Consider the following 25,464-nt stretch of genomic DNA (forward strand, 5'->3'; position numbering starts at 1 on the left):
TTTTGGCCGATGTAGGCCGTCATTGCAAATAAGAATTTGTTCTTTATTAACTGACTTGCCTAGTTAAATTAAGGTTACATTTTAACATAAACAAAGAAGAACTGTGTATACTGTAGTTACAGCATTACAGATATATTAACGTTTTTTTTTATCTAGAAAACAGTCCTTTCGGGTGTTTGACATTGTTTACATTATACATGTACAGAAAACTATTCCCTACGGCCTCCCTTTGATGTTTTAAATAGAAATTGTCCACCAATGTTGTATTTTCAAAAGCCTGACACTGTATATGAAATGAAGTGCTCTTTACTAGACACTGCCTTCAGAAAGTATTCATACCACTTGACTTATTTCACATTTTGTTATGTTACAGCCTGAATTCAACATTTATTTAATATATTTTTTTCTCTCACCCATCTACACAAAATACCCCAACAGGCAATAATTACAGTTATGAGTCTAGAAGAGCTTCGCACACCTGGATTGCACAATATTTTCCCATTATTCTTTTAAAAATTCTACAAGCTCTGTCAAGTTGATGGTTGATCATTGCTCGACAGCAATTTTCAAGTCTTAGATTCATAGATTTTCAAACCGTAAAAACAAACTGTAAATAGGCCACTGAGGAACATTCAATGTCTTCTTGGTAAGCAACTCCAGTGTTGATTTGAATAGAAATCTTTGAAAAATTGCATTTTCTTTGTGAAGCTTGCATTAAATTGCCTTGCCCTGTGGCACACAACAAGCTTCCATTTCCCCTGTCACAGGGGATTTATGGCTGATGTAAATCGTCAACCCTGTTACGGTCAACCCTGTTACGGTCAACCCTGTTACGGTCAACCCTGTTATGGTCAAAACTGTTACTTGATTTGGCACTTAATAGGCACTTACTACAGTTATTTTTGAGATAGGATTTTTTTATTAGGTTGAACATGTGCTCTTTGTGACAGAATGTTAAAATTAGGTGAAATAAAACTAGATTTTTTTCAACAAGTTACACGAGCCAAAAGGTACTAATATCGTGGAACGACCCACGTATAAGGTATAGAGTACGTCCATTATTGACACAAGGCGGCAACGCAGAAGTGTTGCCTTACCTCTGCAACTTTAGTGGGTTCAATGGGTCCCTCATATGGACATCCTAGTGCACAAGAAACATATCTAAAAGAAAACAAACATACATGGTAAATATAAACACACTTGGCATATATTAATACATGGGTCATAAACACACATATAGTACCAGTCAAAAGTTTGGACACATCTACTCATTCAAGGGTTTTTCCTTATTTTGACTATTTTCTACATTGTAGAATAATACCGAAGACATAAAACTATGAAAGAACACATAGGGAATCATGTAGTAACCAAAAAGTGTAAAAAATATATTTTACATTTGAGATTATTCAAATTAACCACCATTTGCCATGATGATAGCTTTGCACACTCTTGGCATTCTCTCAACCAGCTTCATGAGGTAGTCACCTGGAATACATTTCAAATAACAGGTGTGCCTTGTTAAAAGTTAATTTGTGGAATTTCTTTCCCTCTTAATGAGTTTGAGCCAATCAGTTGTGTTGTGACAATGTAAGGGAGGTTTACAGAAGATAGTTCTATTTGGTAAAATACCAAGTCCATATTATGGCAAGTCCATCATTACTTTAAGACATGAAGTTCAGTCAATCTGGAAAATTTCAAGAACTTTGAAAGTTACTTTAAGTGCAGTCGCAAAAACCATCAAGGGTTATGATGAAACTGGCTCTCATGAGGACCGCCACAGGAAAGGAAGACCCAGAGTTACAAGAGGACAAGTTCATTAGAGTTACCAGCCTCAGAAATTGCAGCCAAAATAAATACTTTACAGAGTTCAAATAACGAACACATCTCAACATCAAAGAGGGGCCAAGCCTCCTGCCACCCAGGACCTCTATACCATACAGTGTCAGAGGAAGGCCCAAAAAATTGCCAAAGACTCCAGCTACTCTAGTCATAGACTGTTCTCGCTGCTACCGCACGGCAAGCAGTCTCGGTCCAAATGGCTTCTAGACAGTTTCTACCCCCAAGCCATAAGACTCCTTAACAGCTAATCAAATGGCTACCCGGAATAATTCCATTGTCCCCACCACCCCCATTTTTATGCTGCTGCTACAGTCTGTTTATCATCCATGCATAGCACTTTACCTCTATCTACATGTACAGTTGAAGTCAGAAGTTTAAAAATAAAATTTCATCTGTACCGAATACACCTTACCGTGAAATGCTTACTTACAAGCCCTTCACCAACAATGCAGAGTATGAAAATAATGGCTAAATAAACTAATGTAAAAAAAATAACAAAAAAAGTTGTAAGTTTATATACACTTAGGTTGGAGTCATTAAAACTCGTTTTTCAACCACTCCACAAATTTCTTGTTAATAAACTACAGTTTTGGCAAGTCGGTTAGGACATCTACTTTGTGCATGACATAAGTAATTTTTCCAACAATTGTTAACAGACAGATTATTTCACTTATAATTCACTGTATCACAATTCCAGTAGGTCAGAAGTTTACATACACTAAGTTGACTGTGCCTTTAAACAGCTTGGAAAAATCCAGAAAATGATGTCATGGCTTTAGAAGCTTCTGATAGGCTAATTGACATAATTTGAATCAATTGGAGGTGTACCTGTGGATGTATTTCAAGGCCTACCTTCAAACTCGGTGCCTCTTTTCTCATGGGAAAATCAAAAGAAATCAGCCAAGACCTCAGAAAAAAACTGGTTCATCTGTTCTGGTTCATCCTTGGGAGCAATTTCCAAATGCCTGAAGGTACCACGTTCATCTGTACAAACAATAGTACGCAAGTATAAACACCATGGGACCACGCAGCCATCATACCGCTCAGGAAGGAGACGCGTTCTGTCTCCTAGAGATTGACATACTTTGTTGCGAAAAGTGCAGATCAATCCCAGAACAACAGCAAAGGACCTTGTGAAGATTTATTTTTATTTTATTTAAATAGGCAAGTTAGATAAGAACAAATTCTTATTTTCAATGACGGCCTAGGAACAGTGGGTTAACTGCCTGTTCAGGGGCAGAATGACAGATTTGTACCTTGTTGGCTCGGGGGTTTGAACTTGCAACCTTCCAGTTACTAGTCCAACACTCTAACCACTAGGCTACCCTGCCTATATCCACGTTAAAACGAGTCCCATGTCTGCATAACCTGAAAGGCCGCTCAGCAAGGAAGAAGCCACTGCTCCAAAACCGCCATAAAAAAGCCAGACTACGGTTTGCAACTGCACATGGGGACAAAGATCATACTTTTTGGAGAAATGTCCTCTGGTCTGATGAAACAAAAATAGAACTGTTTAATGACCATCGTTATGTTTGGAGGAAAAAGGGGGAGACAAGCAAGCCGAAGAACACCATCCCATCCATGAAACACGGGGGTGGCCGCATCATGTTGTGGGGGTGCTTTGCTGCAAGAGGGACTGGTGCACTTTACAAAATAGATGGCATCATGAGGTAGGAAAACTATGTGGATATTGAAGCAAAATCTCAAGACATCAGTCAGGAAGTTAAAGCTTGGTAAATGATTCCATATGTGTTATTTCATAGTGTTGTCTTCACTAATATTCTACAATGTAGAAAATAGTGAAAATGACTCTTGATTGAGTAGGTGTGTCCAAACTTTTGACTGGTACTATATATTAATACATGGGTCATAAACACACATGGAATATATTAATACATGGGTCATAAACATGCCAACTTGGCCACATGTTACACAGTGAATTGCACTAAAAGGTTAACTCTCTCTGGTCAAAAAGTCATAATTTATGCTATCTGTCATTAGAATTAAGGTAGATCATAACTCTTGTTTTCTGGATTCAGTAACCGCTAACTGCCAGTGCAATACAGACTTCAAGTCTTATAACCAATTGGTGTTGAATATTTTGTTTTATATAGTGGTTATGTTGTTGACAGTAGCAATGAGAAATTATGCAGGGGGGTGAAGTCAAACAATATGCCTATTCCATATGTGTAGGAAACGTGCGCTATTTCAAGCAGTGAACATGTGAAAAGTAGAAAATGTTTCTCTTGGGCTCGCAGTCGTTAGACGATACCTCAGTTTGTCACCGGAATATCCAGCAAGTTCTAGCAGGACTCGAGGGAAGGGAGTGCTGCCCAAGCCATCTCCAACAGCGGGAGATCTACCAGAATTCCTGTGTCAAACTGATGCGTTGCCATGGCATTGCTGCGTTGTTTGGATGAAAGGGGGCTACTGTACCACAAAATTTAAACATGCTTCATGTCAGCGGTTCTATGCTGTCCATCTGGACTTGTAGTTGAAGCAACACATAGAACGATTCAGTGCACATCTGGAAATTTGCTTGTTAACCTATTATTTCTGGAGTCGTTTATCACTGTCTGAGTGTACCTTTGCTAACAGAGAGAGAGTAACATTAGGCCTTTGAAACATTTTACGGTAGTGCATTTTTTTTCCAAAGTCAACATAAACATACAGTTGTGGTCAAATATATTGGAACCCTTTCACTTTTCTTGAATATTTCCCTATTTCATAAAAAATAAGCTAAAATTGCAACCACAACAATAAAGTCTCCACAACTTATTGGAGTTTCAACCAATTTTATTTTTGTAAACTTAAACTTTCAATTTTAATTTAGAAAATAAAGACAAATGGCATGGACAAAGTTATTGGCATCCCAGAGCTATTACTTGGTTGCACAGTCTTTGGCCAAGATAACTGCCAACAATTGCTTCTTGTAGCCTTCAATGAGCTTGTTGCACCTTTCTACTGGCAATTTGGCCCACTCTTCAGTAGCAAACTGCTCTAATTCTTCAATGTTTGAGGGTTGCCCTCCACCAACTGCTGTTTTCAGTTCTCGCCGTGGGCTATGGATGTGATTCAAAGAGTCCAATGTTTCTTCTTGAACCTTTCTTGGGTGCTTTTGATGTGTGTTTGGGGTCGTTGTCCTGTTGGAAGACCCACAACCTCAAATCAAATCTAATTTTATTTGTCACATACACATTAGCAGATGTTAATGCAAGTGTAGCGAAGTGCTTGTGCTTCTAGTTCTGACAGTGCAGTAATATCTAATAAGTAATCTAACAATCCCCAACAACTACCTAATACAAACAAATCTAAAGGGGTGAATGAGAATATGTACATATAAGTATATGGATGAGCGATGGCCAAGCGGCATAGGCAAGGTGCAATAGACGGTATAAAATACAGTATATACATCTGATATGAGTAATGTAAGATATGTAAACATTATTAAAGTGGCATTATTTAACATTATTAAAGTGGCATTATTTAAAGAGACATTGTATAAAGTGACTAGTTTATATTAATGTAGGCAGCAGCCTCTCTGAGTTAGTGATTGCTGTTTAGCATTCTGATGGCCTTGAGATAAAAAAAGCTTCTTTCAGTCTCTCGGTCCCTGCTTTGATGCACCTGTACTGACCTCAACAGACTGGGATAGGGAGCGGGGGGGGGGGAGACAGTCCTTGTTAGCATGCCTCGACGGTGGCACTTTATTTTCCTCAAAGCGGGCAAAGAAAGTGTTTAATTTGTCTGGAAGCGTGACACAGACGTGGCTGGTTTTCTTTTTGTAGTCCGTGATTTCCTGTAGACCCTGCCACATACGTTGCGTGTCTGAGCCGTTGAATTGCGACTCCACCTTGTCCCTGTACTGGCAGGTCGCTTGTTGGATTGCCTTGTGGAGGGAATAACTACAGTGTTTATATTCAGTCATATTCCCAGACCTTTTTCCATGGTTAAATGCAGTGGATCACTCTTTCAGTTTTGCGCGAATGCCGCCATCCATCCATGGTTTCTGGTTAGGGCAGGTTTTAATAGTCACGGTGGGTACAACATCTCTAATGCACTTCTTTATAAACTCACTCACCGAGTCAGCGTGTAGGTCGATGTTTTTCCGAGGCTGACCGGAACATATTCCAGTCCACCTGATCAAAACAATCTTGAAGCGTGGCTTCCGATTGGTCGGACCAGTGTTGAATGGTTCTCGTCACTGTTACATCCTGTGTGAGTTTCTGTTTATAAGACGGTAGGAGCAAGATGGCGTCATTGTCAGATTTGCCTAAGGGAGGGCTTTGTATGCATCGCGGACATTAGAGTAGCAGTGGTCGAGGGTACTGCCTATGCGAGTAGCACAATCAATATACTGGTAGAATTTAGGTAGCCTTGTTCTCAAATTTGCTTTGTTAAAATCCCCAGCTACAATAAATACAGCCTCAGGATATATTGTTCCAGTTTGCATATAGTCCAGTGAAGTTCCTTGATGGCCGTCTTCACCTTCGATGGAGACCCAGTTTTTGGACACAAAGTTAATCATTGGACTCAAAAACACATTGATAGTCTGTTGATTACATGATGACTTGTACACGTTCAGGGACCCAGTACCCATGTCCATAAAATGTGTCTTTATATTCTTAATCAAAATTGAAAACTTAAGTTTGCAAAAATAAAATTGGTTCTGCAATGTTGAAAATCCAATTACATGGTGTGGAGACCAAAAGTATTTTTAAATTTCAACTTATTTTTTTTTATAGAAGAAATAGGAAATTATTTAAGAAAAGTGCGAGGGTGCCACGATATTTGTCCACAACTGTACATGGTTGACACTAGTTAAAGAGCATATGGAATCATTGCAATATATTCAAGTAAAATGGCTTTACTGGTGAAGAAGTGCAAAGTGAGGAATGATACAAACCCACGGACTGGAATCTGTTGTTGTTTAGCAGTGCAAATGACTTCCTCGAACCTCAGCATGCTGTCATCAATAGAGCAATTGATATTCTTCTGACTGAAGGTCTCAGAGGCAGACCCAAACACAGCCACTTCAGTAGCACCAGCTGCAACCTTCAACAGGACAGAGGGAAGTTACATTATTTTCGATGTAACATTATGGAACAAACATTACTTTAAAACGTTTCCATTCATCTCAGGCATAGTGTTCCCTCAACCTTTATAAGGCACTACACACCAGGGGAGCCTGGGGAGATATCTGTTCCTTTTAAAGAGTGTGATTTCTCGGATGAATAATGAAATGCTTACAGCATCCTGAAAGCCGTGCATGTTGGGTGTCAGTACAGGATAACGAGCATGAGAAGATCTGTGGATGGCTTGAAGCACTTCAGTGTGGTCCGCCATCTTGACAACAGACAAAAGCATGTTTACAAAATATGTCGACAGAGTGTAGTCTCTTCCCACAGCTGCTGTAGGAAGTCCATGCACCTGGCAAGAGAGACTAGTATGTAGCCTAGTTTTACAAAAACTCATATTTTCCAGAAGCTCATATAGAAATGCAGAGATAGCTGTTCCACATCATTTGTCTCAATACAACTCAAGAATATGACACAGACATCTGTAGTTTCTTTCATGAGGTGAGCTGTCATATATTTTACACAGGCAAACAAATAAAGTGCTTGGAAAACAGGTTCTGGAATAGGCCTAAAGCTCAAGGTTTTCCCCAAAAACATCTGCGAGTCCAGGGTCTAACTGGGATACTGGAGTAGCAGGTTTCCCCCAGTAGTCCTGACGAGAACAATGAGAGCCTAATAAATCACTCAGTAAGCTTTCTGGGAACACAGAGAAGAGTTATTACCTGTGGTACCCACTTTGAAGACACAAAGCTGGTGGCCTCGATCACAGGCAGGCCTGTTTCCGAGAGCATGTTTATCAGCTGGATTTTGACTCTTGTCGGAACCATTTCCTGGAAAACAATGAAATGGAGACCGTCTCTTTCTGGATCTGATTCTGATCCCCTGTCAAGATTGGAGGTATGTGCGGAGTGGACATCTGGGCAATTCAGCTGCAATGTCTTTGCAACCAGAGTAATTTACGGCACTCACCTGCTGGGTCCACTTCTTCCAAACATACAGTACTTCCTACAATTACAGCGTGTAGTACCCCCTGAGTTTGACTTTGTCATCATGTCAATTTGTACAGCTACAGCAGACATGAATATATACAACATATGAGCCATCTGGTAAAGTCATGTCATGTTTCCCATAGATTTTAAGGGCAGTTGGTGTTCATTTGATCAATACATTTTTTGAGGAGAAAATGTGAAACACGTCATGGGTAATCATAGAAAAATAATCCATACGTTTAAGGGATCATCAAATCAACCAGGAATCAATCAAAAGGATAGTTACATAATACAAACGTGGGCTAACACAAAAGAAGCAAGCTTCCAGGTCTTAGATACCATATTGGGTTGGTAAAGGTGTAATGTGTAGTGAACATAAATCATTTGTAAAAATGTACAGTGCATTTGGAAAGTATTCATTCCGCATGACTTTTTCTACATTTTGTTACGTTACAACCTTTTCTAAAATGTATTCACTAGTTGTTTTTTTCTCATCAATCTAAACACAATACCCCAGGTCAAAGCAAAAACAGTTTTGTATAAGTTTTTGCTAATTTATAAAAAATACAAAACTGAAATATCACATTTGCATAAGTATTCAGACGGTCTCCATTTTGTTGTTTTCCAGGAAATGGTTCCGACTCGGTATGTTTTTGAAGCACCTTCGGCAGTGATGACAGCCTCAAGTCTTCTTGGGTATTGCGCTACAAGCTTGGCACACCTGTATTTGGGGAGTTTCTCCCATTCTCCTCTGCAGAGCCTCTCAAACTCTGTCAGGTTGGATGGGGAGCATCGCTGCACAGCTATTTTCAGGTCTTTCCAGAGATGTTAGATCGGGTTCATGTCCGGGCTCTGGCTGGGCAACTCAAGGACATTCAGAGACTTAACGCAGGAGTGGCTTCGGGACGTCATGGCTGTTTGCTTTGGGTCATTGTCCTGTTGGAAGGTGAACCTACACCCCAGACTGAGGTCCTGAGCAGGTTTTCATCAAGGATCTCTCTGTACTTTGCTCCTTTTATCTTTCCCTCGATCCTGACTAGTCTCCCAGTCCCTGCCACTTAAAAACATCCCCATAGCATGATGCTGCCACCACCATCCGTCCCATGTAGGGACGGTGCCAGGTTTCCTCCAGGCATGACGCTTGGCATTCAGGCCAAAGAGTTCAAACTTGGTTTCATCAGACTAGAGAATCTTGTTTCTAGGATGAGACCTACAGGTACATTTTGGCAAACTTCAAGTGGGCTGTCATGTGCCATTTACTGAGGAGTGGCTTCTGTCTGGCTGCAGATATGGTTGTCCTTCTGGAAGGTTCTTCCATCTCCACAGAGGAACTCTGGAGCTCTGTCAGAGTGACCATCGGGTACTTGGTCACCTCCCTGACCAAGGCCCTTCTCCCCCGATTGCTCAGTTTGGCCGGGCGACCAGCTCTAGGATAAGTCTTGGAGATTACAAACTTCTTCCATTTAAGAAGGATGGAGGGCACTGTGTTCTCGGGGACCTTTAATGTTGCAGAAATGTGAGTTGACAAAATCCTGTATTGGAGCTCTACAGACAATTCCTTGGACCTCATGGCTTGATTTTTGCTCTGACATGCACTGTCAACTGTGTACTGTCAACCTGAAATAGACAGGTGTGCGCATTTTCAAATCATATCCAATCAATTGAATTGACCACAGGTGGACTCCAATCAAGTTGTAGAAACATCTCAAGGATCATCAATGGAAACAGGGTGCACCCAAGCTCAATTTCGAGTCGCATAGCAAAGAGTCTGAATACTTACATAAATTAGTTATTTCTGTTTTTTTAAACCTGTTTTTACTTCGTCATTATGGGGTATTGTGTGTAGATTGATGAGGAAAATGTTATTTTATTTTAAATTTCATTAATTTTATTTAATTGATTTTAGAATAAGGCTGTAACATAATGAATTACGGAAAAGTCAAGGTTTCTGGATACTTTCCGAATGCACTGTACAGTGGAGGGACAAAAGTATTCGAACCTTTGCTGATTTTGTACGTTTGCCCACTGACAAAGAAATGATCAGTCTATAATTTTAATGGAAGTTTTATTTTAACAGTGAGAGACAGAATAACAACAAAATCCAGAAAAACTCATATCAAAAATGTTATAAATTGATTTGCATTTTAATGAGGGAAATAAGTATTCGACCGACTCTCAATCAGAAAGATTTCTGGCTCAAAGGTGTCTATTATACAGGTAACGAGCTGAGATTAGGAGCACACTCTTAAAGGGAGTGCTCCTCATCTCAGTTTGTTACCTGTATAAAAGACACATGTCCACAGAAGCAATCAATCAGATTCCAAACTCTCCACCATGGCCAAGACTAAAGAGCTCTCCAAGGATGTCAGGGACAAGATTGTAGACATACACAAGGCTGGAATGGGCTACAAGACCATCGCCAAGCAACTTGGTGAGAAGGTGACAACAGTTGGTGCGATTGTTCGCAAATGGAAGAAACACAAAATAACTGTCAATCTCCCTCGGCCTGGGGCTCCATCTCACCTTGTGGAGTTGCAATGATTATGAGAACGGTGAGGAATCAGCCCAGAACTACACGGGAGGATCTTGTCAGTGATCTCAAGGCAGCTGGGACCATAGTCACTAAGAAAACAATTGGTAACACACTACGCCTTGAAGTGCTGAAATCCTGCAGCGCCCGCAAGTTCCCCCTGCACAAGAAAGCACATATACATGCCCGTCTGAAGTTTGCCAATGAACATCTGAATTATTCAGAGGACAACTGGGTGAAAGTGTTGTGGTCAGATGAGACCAAAATGGAGCTCTTTGGCATCAACTCAACTCACCGTGTTCGGAGGAGGAGGAATGCTGCCTATGACCCCAAGAACACCATCCCCACCGTCAAACATAGGATCAAATCAAATCAAATTTTATTTGTCACATACACATGGTTAGCAGATGTTAATGCGAGTGTAGTGAAATGCTTGTGCTTCTAGTTCCGACAATGTAGTAATAACCAACAAGTAATCTAACTAACAATTCCAAAACTACTGTCTTATACACAAGTGTAAGGGGATAAAGAATATGTACATAAAGATATATGAATGAGTGATGGTACAGAGCGGCATAGGCAAGATACAGTAGATGGTATCGAGTACAGTATATACATATGAGATGAGTATGTAAACAAAGTGGCATAGTTAAAGTGGCTAGTGATACATGTATTACATAAGGATGCAGTAGATGATATAGAGTACAGTATATACGTATACATATGAGATGAATAATGTAGGGTATGTAAACATTATATTAGGTAGCATTGTTTAAAGTGGCTAGTGATATATTTTACATAATTTCCCATCAATTCCCATTATTAAAGTGGCTGGAGTTGAGTCAGTGTGTTGGCAGCAGCCACTCAATGTTAGTGGTTGCAGTCTGATGGCCTTGAGATAGAAGCTGTTTTTCAGTCTCTCGGTCCCAGCTTTGATGCACCTGTACTGACCTCGCCTACTGGATGATAGCGGGGTGAACAGGCAGTGGCTCGGGTGGTTGTTGTCCTTGATGATCTTTATGGCCTTCCTGTAACATCGGGTGGTGTAGGTGTCCTGGAGGGCAGGTAGTTTGCCCCCGGTGATGCGTTGTGCAGACCTCACTACCCTCTGGAGAGCCTTACGGTTGTGGGCGGAGCAGTTGCCGTACCAGGCGGTGATACAGCCCGCCAGGATGCTCTCGATTGTGCACCTGTAGAAGTTTGTGAGTGCTTTTGGTGACAAGCCGAATTTCTTCAGCCTCCTGAGGTTGAAGAGGCGCTGCTGCGCCTTCTTCACGATGCTGTCTGTGTGAGTGGACCAATTCAGCTTGTCTGTGATGTGTATGCTGAGGAACTTAAAACTTACTACCCTCTCCACTACTGTTCCATCGATGTGGATAGGGGGGTGTTCCCTCTGCTGTTTCCTGAAGTCCACAATCATCTCAGTTTTGTTGACGTTGAGTGTGAGGTTATTTTCCTGACACCACACTCCGAGGGCCCTCACCTCCTCCCTGTAGGCCGTCTCGTCGTTGTTGGTAATCAAGCCTACCACTGTTGTGTCGTCCGCAAACTTGATGATTGAGTTGGAGGCGTGCGTGGCCACGCAGTCGTGGGTGAACAGGGAGTACAGAAGAGGGCTCAGAACGCACCCTTGTGGGGCCCCAGTGTTGAGGATCAGCGGGGTGGAGATGTTGTTGCCTACCCTCACCACCTGGTGGCGGCCCGTCAGGAAGTCCAGTACCCAGTTGCACAGGGCGGGGTCGAGACCCAGGGTCTCGAGCTTGATGACGAGCTTGGAGGGTACTATGGTGTTAAATGCCGAGCTGTAGTCGATGAACAGCATTCTCACATAGGTATTCCTCTTGTCCAGATGGGTTAGGGCAGTGTGCAGTGTGTTTGAGATTGCATCGTCTGTGGACCTATTTGGGCGGTAAGCAAATTGGAGTGGGTCTAGGGCAGGGGTGTCAAAGTCAAATGGACGGAGGGCCAAATAAAAAATTTAGCTACAAGCCGAGGGCCGGACTGTTCGAATGTTCATTGAAACATTTTTAAATGACGCATATAGTCTAGTGAACCTAATTGAACCTACTGAAAACCTAACAAATATATTCCAATATGATCAGATAAATAAAGCAATATTTTCTTATGGCTCTGTCAGTAATCTTTAATTTTCAACAGACACAAAAGACAAATTTCCTTTATATAAAAATCCCCATAACATGAACATTAAATGAAAGAAACCGGTATTCAAGGCACCATCAGTAGCCTATATTTTCTATTTTAGCAAAAGTGGGCTAAATTTACTTCAAAGAAAAAAACAATAATAGCAATTTTCTATCATCCACTCAACTGAAATATTTTTAAAATATAATTGGATTGAAATACAATAAAATAAAGTGCAAAAATCTATTAATCAAAAACAACACTTTGTTCCTCACGAAGCTCGAAACATCTTTGAAGCACCTTTCCCTGGCTTAGCCATCGCACCTCTGTGTGATAAGGCAAATCACCATGCTCCGTTTCTAACTCCGTCAGAAATGCCTTGAACTGGCGGTGATTCAAACCTTTGGCTCTGATAAAGTTAACTGTGCGCGTGATGATGCTCATTACATGCTCCATTTTCAAGGCTTTACCGCACAACGCTTCCTGGTGTATGATACAATGATAAGCTGTCAGCTCACCTGTCGCGTTTTCCTCTTGCATCTTTTCCCGTATCTTCGCCACCAGTCCGCTCCTGTGTCCACACATCGCAGGTGCTCCGTCGGTTGTCAGACCCACGAGTTTTTCCCAAGGCAGCTCCATCTCATTTACACATCTTGACACCTCTTCATACAAATCATGCCCCGTAGTTGTGCCATGCATAGGACGTAAAGCCAAAAACTCCTCTGTCACGCTTAGGCTGGAGTCCACTCCGCGGATGAAAATTGACAACTGGGCAATGTCAGATATGTCGGTGCTCTCATCCACAGCCAAGGAATATGCAATGAAATCTTTTCCCTTTTTCACAAGCTGCTCTTTTAGATTGATGGACAACTGGTCTACTCTCTCGGCAATGGTGTTTCTGCTCAGACTCACATTTAAAAAGAGTTGCCTTTTTTCTGGGCAAACTTCGTCACAAACTTTAATCATGCAGTTTTTGATGAAATCCCCTCCGTAAATGGCCGGGCTGATTTAGCGATCTCTTCTGCCAAAATAAAACTGGCCTTGACAGCAGCCTGGCCTTGTGATTTGGCTTTTTTGAACAGAGCCTGTCGAGATTTGAGGCCTCGTTTTAATTCCTCTGCCTTTTGTAGCCTTTGTTCCATGTCCATATTCTTGTTTTTGTCCGCGTGTTTCGTTTCATAATGTCGTCTCAGATTATACTCTTTCAGTACCGCCACACTTTCTCCACACAGAAGACACACAGGTTTTCCAGCTACCTCCGTGAACATATACTCCGACTCCCACCTTGTTTGAAACCCCGGTTCTCAGTGTCCACCTTCCGTTTTGCCATTTTTGATGGGTATCTGAAAGTTAATTTTACTGTGATGCTGACGACTGCTGTGCCAATAAATATTGAAATGAAGCAGCCTACTGCTCGGTGCGTCACCGTTGCATTGTGGGAAATGTAGTATTGGTGCGTGTAAAAGATCTGCGGGCTGCCGGCTTGCTGCGGTCTGCGGGCCGGTTCTAATAATAAATCAAGATCATCCCAGGGGCCGTAAAAAACCTTCTCGCGGGCCGGATGTGGCCCGCGGGCCTTGACTCTGACATATGTGGTCTAGGGTGTCAGGTAGGGTGGAGGTGATATGGTCCTTGACTAGTCTCTCAAAGCACTTCATGATGACGGAAGAGAGTGCTACAGGGCGGTAGTCGTTTAGCTCAGTTACCTTAGCTTTCTTGGAAACAGGAACAATGGTGGCCCTCTTGAAGCATGTGGGAACAGCAGACTGGTATAGGGATTGATTGAATATGTCCGTAAACACACCAGCCAGCTGGTCTGCGCATGCTCTGAGGGCGCGGCTGGGGATGCCGTCTGGGCCTGCAGCCTTGCGAGGGTTAACACGTTTAAATGTTTTACTCACCTCGGCTGCAGTGAAGGAGAGTCTGCATGTTTTCGTTGCAGGCCGTGTCAGTGGCACTGTATTGTCCTCAAAGCGGGCAAAAAAGTTATTTAGTCTGCCTGGGAGCAAGACATCCTGGTCCGTAACTGGGCTGGTTTCCTTTTTGTAGTCTGTGATTGACTGTAGACCCTGCCACATACCTCTTGTGTCTGAGCCGCTGAATTGAGATTCTACTTTGATGTGGAAACATTATGCTTTGGGGGTGTTTTTCTGCTAAGGGGACAGGACAACTTCACCGCATCAAAGAGACAATGGACAGGGCCATGTACCATCACATCTTGGGTGAGAACCTCCTTCCCTCAGCCAGGGCATTGAAAATGGGTCGTGGATGGGTATTCCAGCATGACAATGACCCAAAACACACAGCCAAGGCAACAAAGGAGTGGCTCAAGAAGAAGCACATTAAGGCCCTGGAGTGGCCTAGCCAGTCTCCAGACCTTAATCTCATAGAAAATCTGTGGGGAGCTGAAAGTTCGAGTTGCCAAACGTCAGCCTCGAAACCTTAATGACTTGGAGAAGATCTGCAAAGAGGAGTGGGACAAAAACCCTCCTGAGATGTGTGCAAACCTGGTGGCCAACTACAAGAAACGTCTGACCTCTGTGATTGCCAACAGGGGTTTTGCCACCAAGTACTAAGTCATGTTTTGCAGAGGGGTCAAATACTTATTTCATTCATTAAAGTGCAAATAAATGTGTAACATTTTTGACACAAGGTTTTCTGGATTTTTTTGTTGTTATTCTGTCTCTCACTGTTCAAATAAACCTACCATTAAAATTATAGACAGATAATTCCTGTCAGTGGGCAAACGTACAAAATCAGCAGGGGATCAAAAATTTTTTTCCCTCAACAGTACATGACTTATTTCATGATTATGGATGGTGTGTGTGTATGTGTGGGGGGGGGGGGGGGGGTCTGTGTATTCAGATGTGTGACTGATGAAAAGATATACCTTTTCATTTTGAAGTCCGTCTCTTGGTCCAACTTCAATCATTTTAACATACTCTGGATATTCACGTGTTAAAGTACACTGAAAATGAAAAGAGTCATGTTAGATACTGAAAACAATAAACAAATGTTATATCTGTTGTCACAAACTCCAAAGCGCTATTTTCCCATTTAACTGTTTCTCCTGTCCAATAATGTGTTACAACCTTAAAAGGGAATTACACCTGCTGATTTGGCCTCGTTTTTTGGCTTGCTCCTTATGAAATGCTGGCAGCCATGACAGAAGCCGAAAGCGAGTTGGCTTGGGGGTGTGGTTTGATGTGAGTGTTTCTCGGGTGTGTCCTTGTCACCAAGACACACCCATCTGTCAGAACCTTGCCAGCAGCTGTTTCTCCCCACTAATCACAACAAACAAACATCCTGCAGGTTGAACTCAACTACAACTGTATGGTGAGATGCTTGAGGAAGCTTTGAATAGGTCAGCCTACAGAATAATATGAGAAGAATGCAATTTTTGAATTTATGTAGATGTTATAAACAAAGTGTTTTGATATATTTCAAATGTACCAACTGGTCCATGTTGAATAAACAACCCTTTACACAATACCATAGAATCAGTGTTCTGCTAATATAACAATGTGCACCTTTCATTGTCGTTCCCAGACGATAGACACTGTGCCTATTGGCATTTTCTCTTGTGGTAATGGGGCCACCTTAGTAAACATGTCAGTGGTCATACCTCCCTGTGTAGTGTCCCATATGTATACAACAGGAGTTCCCTGATCCTGGTGCAGAATACACAGGGTTTCTTCTTCCCCATACTGACTGTTACCATTCCATTCAATAATAAGAAAGACAATACAAGTAAAAGTTGTGTCAAGTAAACATTTTATGATGAGTTCCAAGTCTCTCGACAATCAGAGACATCAGTATCAAGTGCGTCTGTCGGTCTGGACTTCATCACATCATTTTGCAAGTCTCCATGTGCTGGCTCCATACATGTTTCTGTGAACACGTACACACATAGTCACTGTTCTATTACCAATGCCAATTTGGATAGGTAATGTCTGACACACAAACAGGTACTATGTTGAAGTTTGAAGAGGTCACACTAAACCTACCTAATTCTCCCCATCGACGACCATTGGTGGGCAGGCAAGAGGTAAGGTCATTGCCAGAGCCCCATTGATAGACATGGCAGCGTAGATTAGCTCCTGCCCCCTCTTCAAAGATACTGGTCAGTCACACACACACACACACACACACACACACACACACACACACACACACACACACACACACACACACACACACACACACACACACACACACACACACACACACACACACACACACACACACACACACACACACACACACACACACACACACACACACACACACACACACACACACACAGAGAGTACTGATTACATTATTAATGGGGGTTATGATCAGCCTGGTGGAACCAACCTCACAAAATGGGAAGTGAAATAGAATGGTGAACACAGCGATCAGGCTGATTCCACCAGGTTAGGTTATATGCATTATATGCATCTAAGAAGTAGAAAGTAGCATCAAATAATGTCAGTTTACATTTAGTTTCAAAATTGGGTTATCAAATGGATCAAAGTAATGAAGTGTGTTACCTTCTGTATTAGTACAAATTATGAGCTGGTGAAAGCTGTTGCCGCTGACAGGTTAAGGTTGCTGGTTGGATACTTGCCAACATGTGACTGACTGTTCCATTCATAGGAATACTCACAGCGAAGGGCATGTCTGAATTATGCTGATGAGGGCCCCCATGTCCGGCTGCAAACTGGACATCTCTCGAACAAGTGCAGCAGGCAGTCTTATGAGGTGGTGTTGACTGGTATGGCCTGTGACAGGTGATATAATAGACAGCCAAGTGGTCAATTGTATTTTGTTCTAAAGAAAGGACAAAGCTATTTGCTAATGCACTTCACAACCAAAATGATTATTCTAGTTGTATCTGCTTGCTGGGGAATTAGCCTACTATTTTATCAAGTGTTTTTGAATACAACTTTTTACATAACACATTACTTGTCTTTTTTGATGAAGTCATCTGTGTCATCAGAGCAACGCAAATAGTCCAGGTAGCCATTTGATTACCTGTACAGGAGTCTTATGGCTTGGGGGTAAAAACTGTTGAGAAGCCTTTTTGTCCTAGACTCCGGTACCGCTTGCCTTGTGGTAGTAGAGAGAACAGTCTATGACTGGGGTGGCTGGGGTCTTTGACAATTTTTAGGGCCTTCCTCTGACACTGCCTGGTGTAGAGGTCCTGGATGGCAGGGGCAGCTTAGCCCCAGTGATGTGCTGGGCCGTACGCACTACCCTCTGTAGTGCCTTGCGGTCGGAGGCTGAGCAATTGCCGTACCAGGCAGTGATGCTCCAGCTGTAGAACCTTTTGAGGATCTCAGGACCCATGCCAAATCTTTTTAGTTTCCTGAGGGGGAATAGGCTTTGTCGTGCCCTCTTCACGACTGTCTTGTTGTGTTTGGACCATTCTAGTTTGTTGGTGATGTGGACACCAAGGATGTGGACACCAAGGAACTTGAAGCTCTCAACCTGCTCCACTACAGCCCTGTCGATGAGAATGGGGGAGTGCTCGGTCCTCCTTATCACACGAGTACTTGTGTCGCATGACACTTTTAGTCTTTCCTGAGAAACTGTGAAAATATCAAGAGAACAGTGAATTTAATACTTTTTGGAGGTCTCTAAAACATTGCACTCCCATTGCTGGACATGTTATGGTACCCACCTTTGCTCTTTCTTGTTGGTCCTGGCATCCGTCCATGACCAACTGTGCACAGCTGGAGCATCACTGCCAGAAAAAAAGGGTAAACGATTGTCATCATCCCTCAATTATAAAACATAGATAGAGGAATAACAATCTCGTTTGATAGCTAATTCTATGCTTGACTGATTGGCTCCAGATTAGATTCAGGCCGGTGACGCCATTACAATATGCATCCAACTGTGACATGTTTTGCTATGGCCCAGGGTTGGTTTGCTGCTGCTAGTTAGTGCACTGTTGTAGACAGACATGGTTACCTAGTACCATCATCGTTTCATCCAAAATTTACTGTATTTGTGCCCTAGACATGGGTTGCACCTCGAAGGCTGTGACAATTTAGTCTACATTAAACTAAATTAGAGTGGCATGGAAATACGATGGCAACGCTAAAGTAGGGAAACATTTCACTGGACTTTGCCATATATATGCCAATTTTGCCATATTATGGTGTTGTCAAATTTACTCTAGAGGACTGTCACTAGCGAAGTTTGTCAAAAATAACTAGCAATGCTAATGTTAGCTAGCTAAAATATGGTTGTGTCCTTAACCTCTTGATGCTCTGGGGGCGTTATTTCACTTTTGGATGAAAAACGTTCCCGTTTTAAACAAGATATTTTGTCACAAAAAGATGCTCGACTATGCATATAATTGGTAGCTTTCGAAAGAAAACACTCTGACGTGTCCAGAACTACCAAGATATTTTCTGTGCGTGCCCTAGAACGTGAGCTTCAGGCAAAACCAAGATGAGACGGCATCCAGGAAATGAGCAGGATTTTTGAGGCTCTGTTTTCCATTGTCTCCTTATATGGCTGTGAATGCGAGAGGAGTAAGTCTGCCCTTTCTGTCGTTTCCCCAAGGTGTCTGCAGCATTGTGACGTATTTGTAGGCAGATCATTGGAAGATTGACCATAAGAGACCACATTTACCAGGTGTCCGCCCGGTGTCCTGCGCCGAAATTGGTGCGCAAAAGTCAGCTGCCAGTATTTTTCCATGGGATTCAGAGAGGAAAGCAAGCTTCCACGAACGATATATCAATGAAGAGATATGTGAAAAAACACCTTGAGGATTGATTCCAAACAACGTTGGCCATGTTTCGGTCGATATTATGTAGTTAATTCGGAAAAAGTTTGACGTTGTAGGTGACTGAATTTTCGGTTCGTTTCGGTAGCCAGATGCGATGTAGAAAACGGAACGATTTCTCCTACACACAGACGCTTTCAGGAAAAACTGCGCATTTGGTATGTAACTGAGAGTCTCCTCATTGAAAACATCCGAAGCACTTCAAAGGTAAATGATTTTATTTATTTGGTTATCTGTTTTTTGTGAAAATGTTGCGTGCTAAATGCTACTCAAAATGCTATGCTAGCTTTGCATACTCTTACACAAATTACTTTCTATGGTTCAAAAGCATATTTTGAAAATCTGAGATGACAGTGTTGTTAAGAAAAGGCTAAGCTTGAGAGCAGACGCATTATTTTCATTTTATTTGCGATTTTCAGAAATCGTTAATGTTGCGTTATGCTAATGAGCCTGAGGCTTTAGTCACGGATCCGGGATGGGGAGTTTCAACAGGTTCATCTTAGTTAGCTGACTAAAGTTATATTACATCTAAAGTCAATCTGGTAAAATCACAATCATGACAACCCGTTTTCCTACTAAATATTTGACTTCTATTGAAATGTTTGTGTTTCCAAGCCAAGTCCAAGTTGTATTGAGGTAGGCTAACATTAGCCGGCTATCTAGTTAGGTAAGTAGGTAGCTAGATAGTGATAATGATTATCAAAATATACATAACCAGCAGTCTATGGTCTAGCTACCAGTATACTCACCACCACTGGAGAGCAATGAAATCCAACCACCTATTGCGCATGATAGGGTCCTTCGGCAGGGCATGCAAACCATCGTCTTTTGGCTGTGCAGCCTTCTGGAAGCATGCATTGATTGCATGGTCAATCGAAGGGCCGTGATCCTTTGAACGTGTTGGTTGGGAGGAATGAAACAACGGGAGCCCCATTCAATAAAGGGAGGCTGAGGGGCGATTTGCTTGTGGAGCTTGGAAAAGGGTAGCATGATTTGTTGACATAATTGTAATCCAAAACCAACCTTCATTTATTTGTTGTGACACACTGAGGTTCTAAACTCCATTTTAGGCAAGACTGACTTTAAGACCAAAATTATGCTATTACACTTTGTAATCAATTTTGGCACTAGAATAAATGATTCTGACTCACAAGGACGCCTCATAGGCCATTTTCAAAGGGATTCGTTGTTTTTTAGGGGCAGCCGCTCTTTAAGCCCAGACCACTTTGATCTTCAGATCACTGCTGGCATTTTAATAATGCATGACACGTGTAAAATGTGTCAGTTCAGAGTTTCTAATAATATCTACTGTCGATTTTACAGTTGATAATATATATATTATATTACATATAATACAGATTTTTTTATATTATACCTGACTAACTAATCTAACAGTTGTAGTGGGAAAAGTTGAGAGGAAGATAGGAAGGGTGTTCACTTGATGCAGTCTCTCTATCTGCCAATACGCAGACTTACTTAAGATAGATGGTGGGGGAGGAACGAATTAATTAAATTCTACAATATTTAAACGAGATATTTCAAGCACAACATTCCATGTATTTAAGTATTTTTGTTATTGTAGTGAGGACAGTAACATTAGTAATCGCTCAAAATTATACTTTAAGAATAAAATAAAAAAATGTTTATCTCACATAATATAATTTAAAAGTATGTATTAAGGTGTCTGTAATAGAATAAAATACATTAATAAATGCATTTCTATAGCTTTCAAAATATTTTCTACAATGTGGGGGAGTGCCAAGATGGAGACACATAGCGTCCCCTATAATTCATCTAGTGTATATATAAATCGTTGGGAGGAACAGGGTCCTGCTTTTAGACCGCAAGTCAACGTTAAACAGTAGGCATAACAATTCTTTCATATATTGTGCTCTTATCACGATATTTCAATTTATTTTGAAATATAGTGTTTGCAGTGTGACGCCAGTTAGTGTAGTGCCTGTTTCTGCCCCCTCTCTGTCCTTTCACATGTTCCCAACCTGCACCCTCCCATCTTACCTTCTCCTCCTGCAGCCGGCTTCCTAGCCACGGATAATCCTGAATGAGTTGTTCATAGCTCAGACAGTGCTTCACTGAGGTGGGGATGTTGCCCATCCGAAACGCTACCGTTTGGCCTGTAGAGCTCCCCCAGGATCCTCTGGCTCCGACTCCCGCAGTGATGGATCTTTACGCTCAACTGCAACAAATGCACATGGTAAAATTCTCTAATCAATATGCTCATGAAGCAGACAGGGTGCAGACCGAGGCCCTTGCTGCCCCCCTTACTGAAAGAATCACATCAGAGGATGACAGCTGAAAGCAGGGAGCTGGCAGTGACTCACCAGTTGCCATGGCAACCGCATCCATAGCAGGGAATGGATGGGAGAGAGGATAGAGTCAGCAAGAGGGAGGAAGAAACACAGAGAGATTAAAAAAGGCGATGAGGGATAGTGGCATATGGAAGGGGTGAGAGTGTCAGTGACTAGCTGGCACACTGGGTACTCAAGTGTGAGCTAACGTTATGTCTGGACTAGTCTGACAATGTTACGAGCGACTGTGTGAGCTGAGAGGTCAGGATGCTCTCAAAGGGAAGTACTTGGCTGCCGAGTGTCTGGGCTCTAGAATAAGACCAGTCACACACTGCTTATTGTAAGTCCCCCACCTCAACCTTTCTGGATGAAATCTAAGGCTTCAGGGAAATAGGTTGCTTTGATTGATCTCTTTTGACTGAAACAGCTGAAGGTTTTCCATTGCCAGGTGTGCCACTAGCTGCCAATGTCAATGGCGTAGCGTAATAAAATCCTCTTGTAAAGCAGGGACACAGTTTACCAGAGAAAGACCCATTCTTTCTCACCCAGATGTTAACAATAGAGGGGCTTAATGAAGTCCTAGCACTGAACCCTTTCAACATAATAAGCTGCCCTGCGATGAGAGAACCCTACCCCCCACTCAAGGGGTGAGACAGAACTTGTACGACCGTCCCATGAAAGGTCTTCAGGTCTCTGTGTCATTGGCTCCCAGGTTTATGTCCATCACTTGTCAACTCCCTAAATGTGAAAACTCCCTCATGGCAGATCATTTAGAATCCTGCCCTCACAACCTTCTCTGGGCCACTGAAAATAGGGAAGGGTTTCGTTAGGGAATGCCAACCCTGCCATGTTTGAAGAAGGTTGCCATGATGGGTGTATAAATCACAGTTTAATAGAAAGGGAGAGTTTAGATGAAATTGAAAGGTTGCTATTGAAAGGTTGACATTTTAGTAATTTCGATAAAAAGCTATTTGGCTGTAGGTTTACTATTCTGTGGATTTTCTGCAGACACATACAGTATCATCATATTGTATACCTACATTAATACTCAATTTTAGATTTTATCTTTATTTAACCAGGCAAGTCAGTTAGGAACAAATTCTTATTTTCAATGACAGCCTGGGAACAGTGGGTTAACTGCCTCTGCAGGGTAGAATTAAAAAGAATTGGTACTGAATCTCTGGCAGTTGCATGTCCCTAACTGGGCATTTAATGTTTCCCTTTTATGAGAGCTATGCAGCTTAAAGGACAACAATGGAAGCTCATCTTGACTAATACCAGCTGCTGAGGGTAACTTTTAGGGGGGGGGGGGCCTTAGGGGAATATCCCTACTCATTCAAAGTAACGCAGTGCGGGCGATTGAGGAAGGTTTATGTTAGAGAAAATGCATATAAAAGGGCTTTTGTACATTTGAAATAGCTTAATGATTCACGCCATGATTAAGAGCAGGCTGGCATTTGTTGGGATGAATCTTGTCCTAGAGGCAGCTCTGCAGAGTGGTCATTAGCTGGCCTAGCCACAGTGAGAAAGTTACAGAGACATAAATACCATACCCCTGATAAAATGCTCACGTTCTCCCCTGTTATTGGGAATTGTGAGAGGTTAGCATGTCTTGTGGGTTATGTCTTTGTGCCTCAAACTTTCTTACTCATCATTATTCACAATTCATTTAGGGTTATCCATAATCATGGTAGCATCTACATTAATGTACAAGGGTACATTAATGTGTAGCCTAGTGATTAGAGCGGGGCGGCAGTGTAGCCTAGTGGTTAGAGCATTGGACTAGTTACCAAAAGGTTGCAAGCTCAAATCCACGAGCTGACAAGGTACAAAATCTGTCGTTCTGCACCTGAACAGGCAGTTAACCCACTGTTCCTAGGCCATCACTGAAAATAAGAATTTGTTCTTAACTGACTTGCCTAGTAAAATAAAGATAAAAAAAATGTACAAGGGTTCAGCAATATATTCTTATGCATGTAACAAGTTTGTAGCCACAAGTTGATGTAGTCATTGCGTGCTAGGAATATGGAACCAAATGCTAAACCTTTGACTACTTTAAAACATGTATACATTTATTTATCCAAATACATTGGGTTCTCTAAAATGGGGAGACTGTCACGGCTGGCTGAAGGACTGGACCAAGGTGCAGCATGGTATGCGTATATTTTAAATTTATTTTAAAATGACGCTGCCAAAACGAAGAGAGAAAAGAAGAGCAAAGAAAAGAAAAAGGGAAAAAAAAAAACAACCTGTGACGCTATGTGCCCTGAACAACTACAAAGTTAACTTCCCACAAAACAGGTCGGGAAAAGGGTACCTAAGTATGGTTCTCAATCAGAGACAACGATAGACAGCTGTCCCTGATTGAGAACCATACCAGGCCAAGACATAGAAATACAAAACATAGAAATAAGGACATAGAATGCACACACTAGTCACACCCTGGCCTAACCAAAATAGAGAATAAAAAGCCTCTCTATGGCCAGGGCGTAACAGAGACTATGTATAAAAAGCGGTGTAATTTCTAAGCAGTTCACCTGATATGGATTCCCTCAAATTCAAGCTGACAGTCGGCACTTTCAACTCCTAGTCATTGTATCATTTTATATCCAACGTGCTGGTGCCAAAATGTCCAAAATGTGTCACTGTCCAAATACTTTTGGACCTCATAGGCACAATATATTTTACACATGAAACTCTTGGAGAGCAATCAGAAGACGATTGAATGAAAATATGTAAAAATAAAAATTATACGGCAAACACCAACAGTTTCCCTCTTAAAGACCCATTAACCTGGAAAATGTTCATTGTGAGTAATTGAGAATATATCTTATTATCTTCAGAAAGAAACAAATGTGAAAAATACACTTTATAGGGAACAGGTTTTTCGCATGACATGAAAGGGTTTTAAACTCTCAGATATTGAAAACAAAATGGAAAACAGAAAACAGGATCCAGATTAAATCAATTTTCATCCTTCCACCCGTCTTCAATTCTAAACCATATATTTGATTGAATTGCTTAAAAGCACTGGTTGCAAAAGAAGAGCCTTGTTCATTCTTCAACTGTGAATGCTAGAATAAGTTTTATCAATGTCCGTTATTTATGGGCAGCAGGAAAGCTTTATAAATGTACTCTTCAACCATGGAAAGTTAGAACTAAATTATCTTACCAGTGATTATCTGGTTGCAAAGTCTGTCAGCAAAATCTGGTCAGAATGGATGGATTGAGATGTGTATGTGGGCGGCATCAGATATGCTGAATAGATACAATATGATAAAAAGAAACAGATCTGTGACCTTTCCCCACAACTCAACTCTGTGTAAACGACAGAGAAAAATTATACCTTTTATTTATTTTTTTACAAATGTTAAAGCCTTTATAAAAACAGCGGGTTACCTTATAGTTTTCAGGAAGGTCGACTGGCTGTGGCCAACTTTCCATAGCACCCCTCAGAGACAGCATGTGTGTTAAAGATTACTTTGCAGTAGTCACATTGCCTAGCACCCTTTGGTTTTTGGTTACAAAAGTCCCTGACCTGTGCATTGGGGTCACTGTCCCCAAAGGACCATCATGTATGACATTTCTCAACAGATTTGGATGTTCGTGCTACTGAGCAGTAGCTGGCTTTGAGACCTGTCGACTGCTTGGCATGCCTTCTATGACAGCTCTACAGTACGTCCACAGCAGCAACACGCTGGCTGTTAAAGTACTGTTCAGCAGGTGGGAACGCAGAAGCGCTTACCGTCGTTGAATCATTCAAACTTGGAATCAGAATTATTTTTGCTTAAAC

The 25,464-nt window shown here is 41.7% G+C and overlaps 1 protein-coding gene across 1 annotated transcript in view; it reads right to left on the reverse strand.

Annotated features, from left to right (window-relative positions):
- LOC135523467 (3-hydroxy-3-methylglutaryl-CoA lyase, cytoplasmic-like) overlaps positions 1–21,652 on the reverse strand; it is a 33,060-nt gene extending 11,408 nt beyond the window's left edge. Inside the window, exons 1-6 of the mRNA XM_064950156.1 lie at positions 21,382–21,652; positions 15,469–15,546; positions 7,640–7,747; positions 7,090–7,185; positions 6,746–6,894; positions 1,098–1,161 (exon numbers count right to left, since the gene is read on the reverse strand). Of these exons, the coding sequence (XP_064806228.1) occupies positions 1,098–1,161; positions 6,746–6,894; positions 7,090–7,185; positions 7,640–7,747; positions 15,469–15,546; positions 21,382–21,477 (591 nt within the window). The 5' untranslated portion in view covers positions 21,478–21,652. The remainder of the gene's footprint in view (positions 1–1,097; positions 1,162–6,745; positions 6,895–7,089; positions 7,186–7,639; positions 7,748–15,468; positions 15,547–21,381) is intronic.
- Positions 21,653–25,464: the final 3,812 nt, after the last annotated feature.

The sequence above is a fragment of the Oncorhynchus masou genome, chromosome 31 (genome assembly GCF_036934945.1).
Source record: "Oncorhynchus masou masou isolate Uvic2021 chromosome 31, UVic_Omas_1.1, whole genome shotgun sequence".
Lineage (NCBI taxonomy): Eukaryota > Metazoa > Chordata > Actinopteri > Salmoniformes > Salmonidae > Oncorhynchus > Oncorhynchus masou.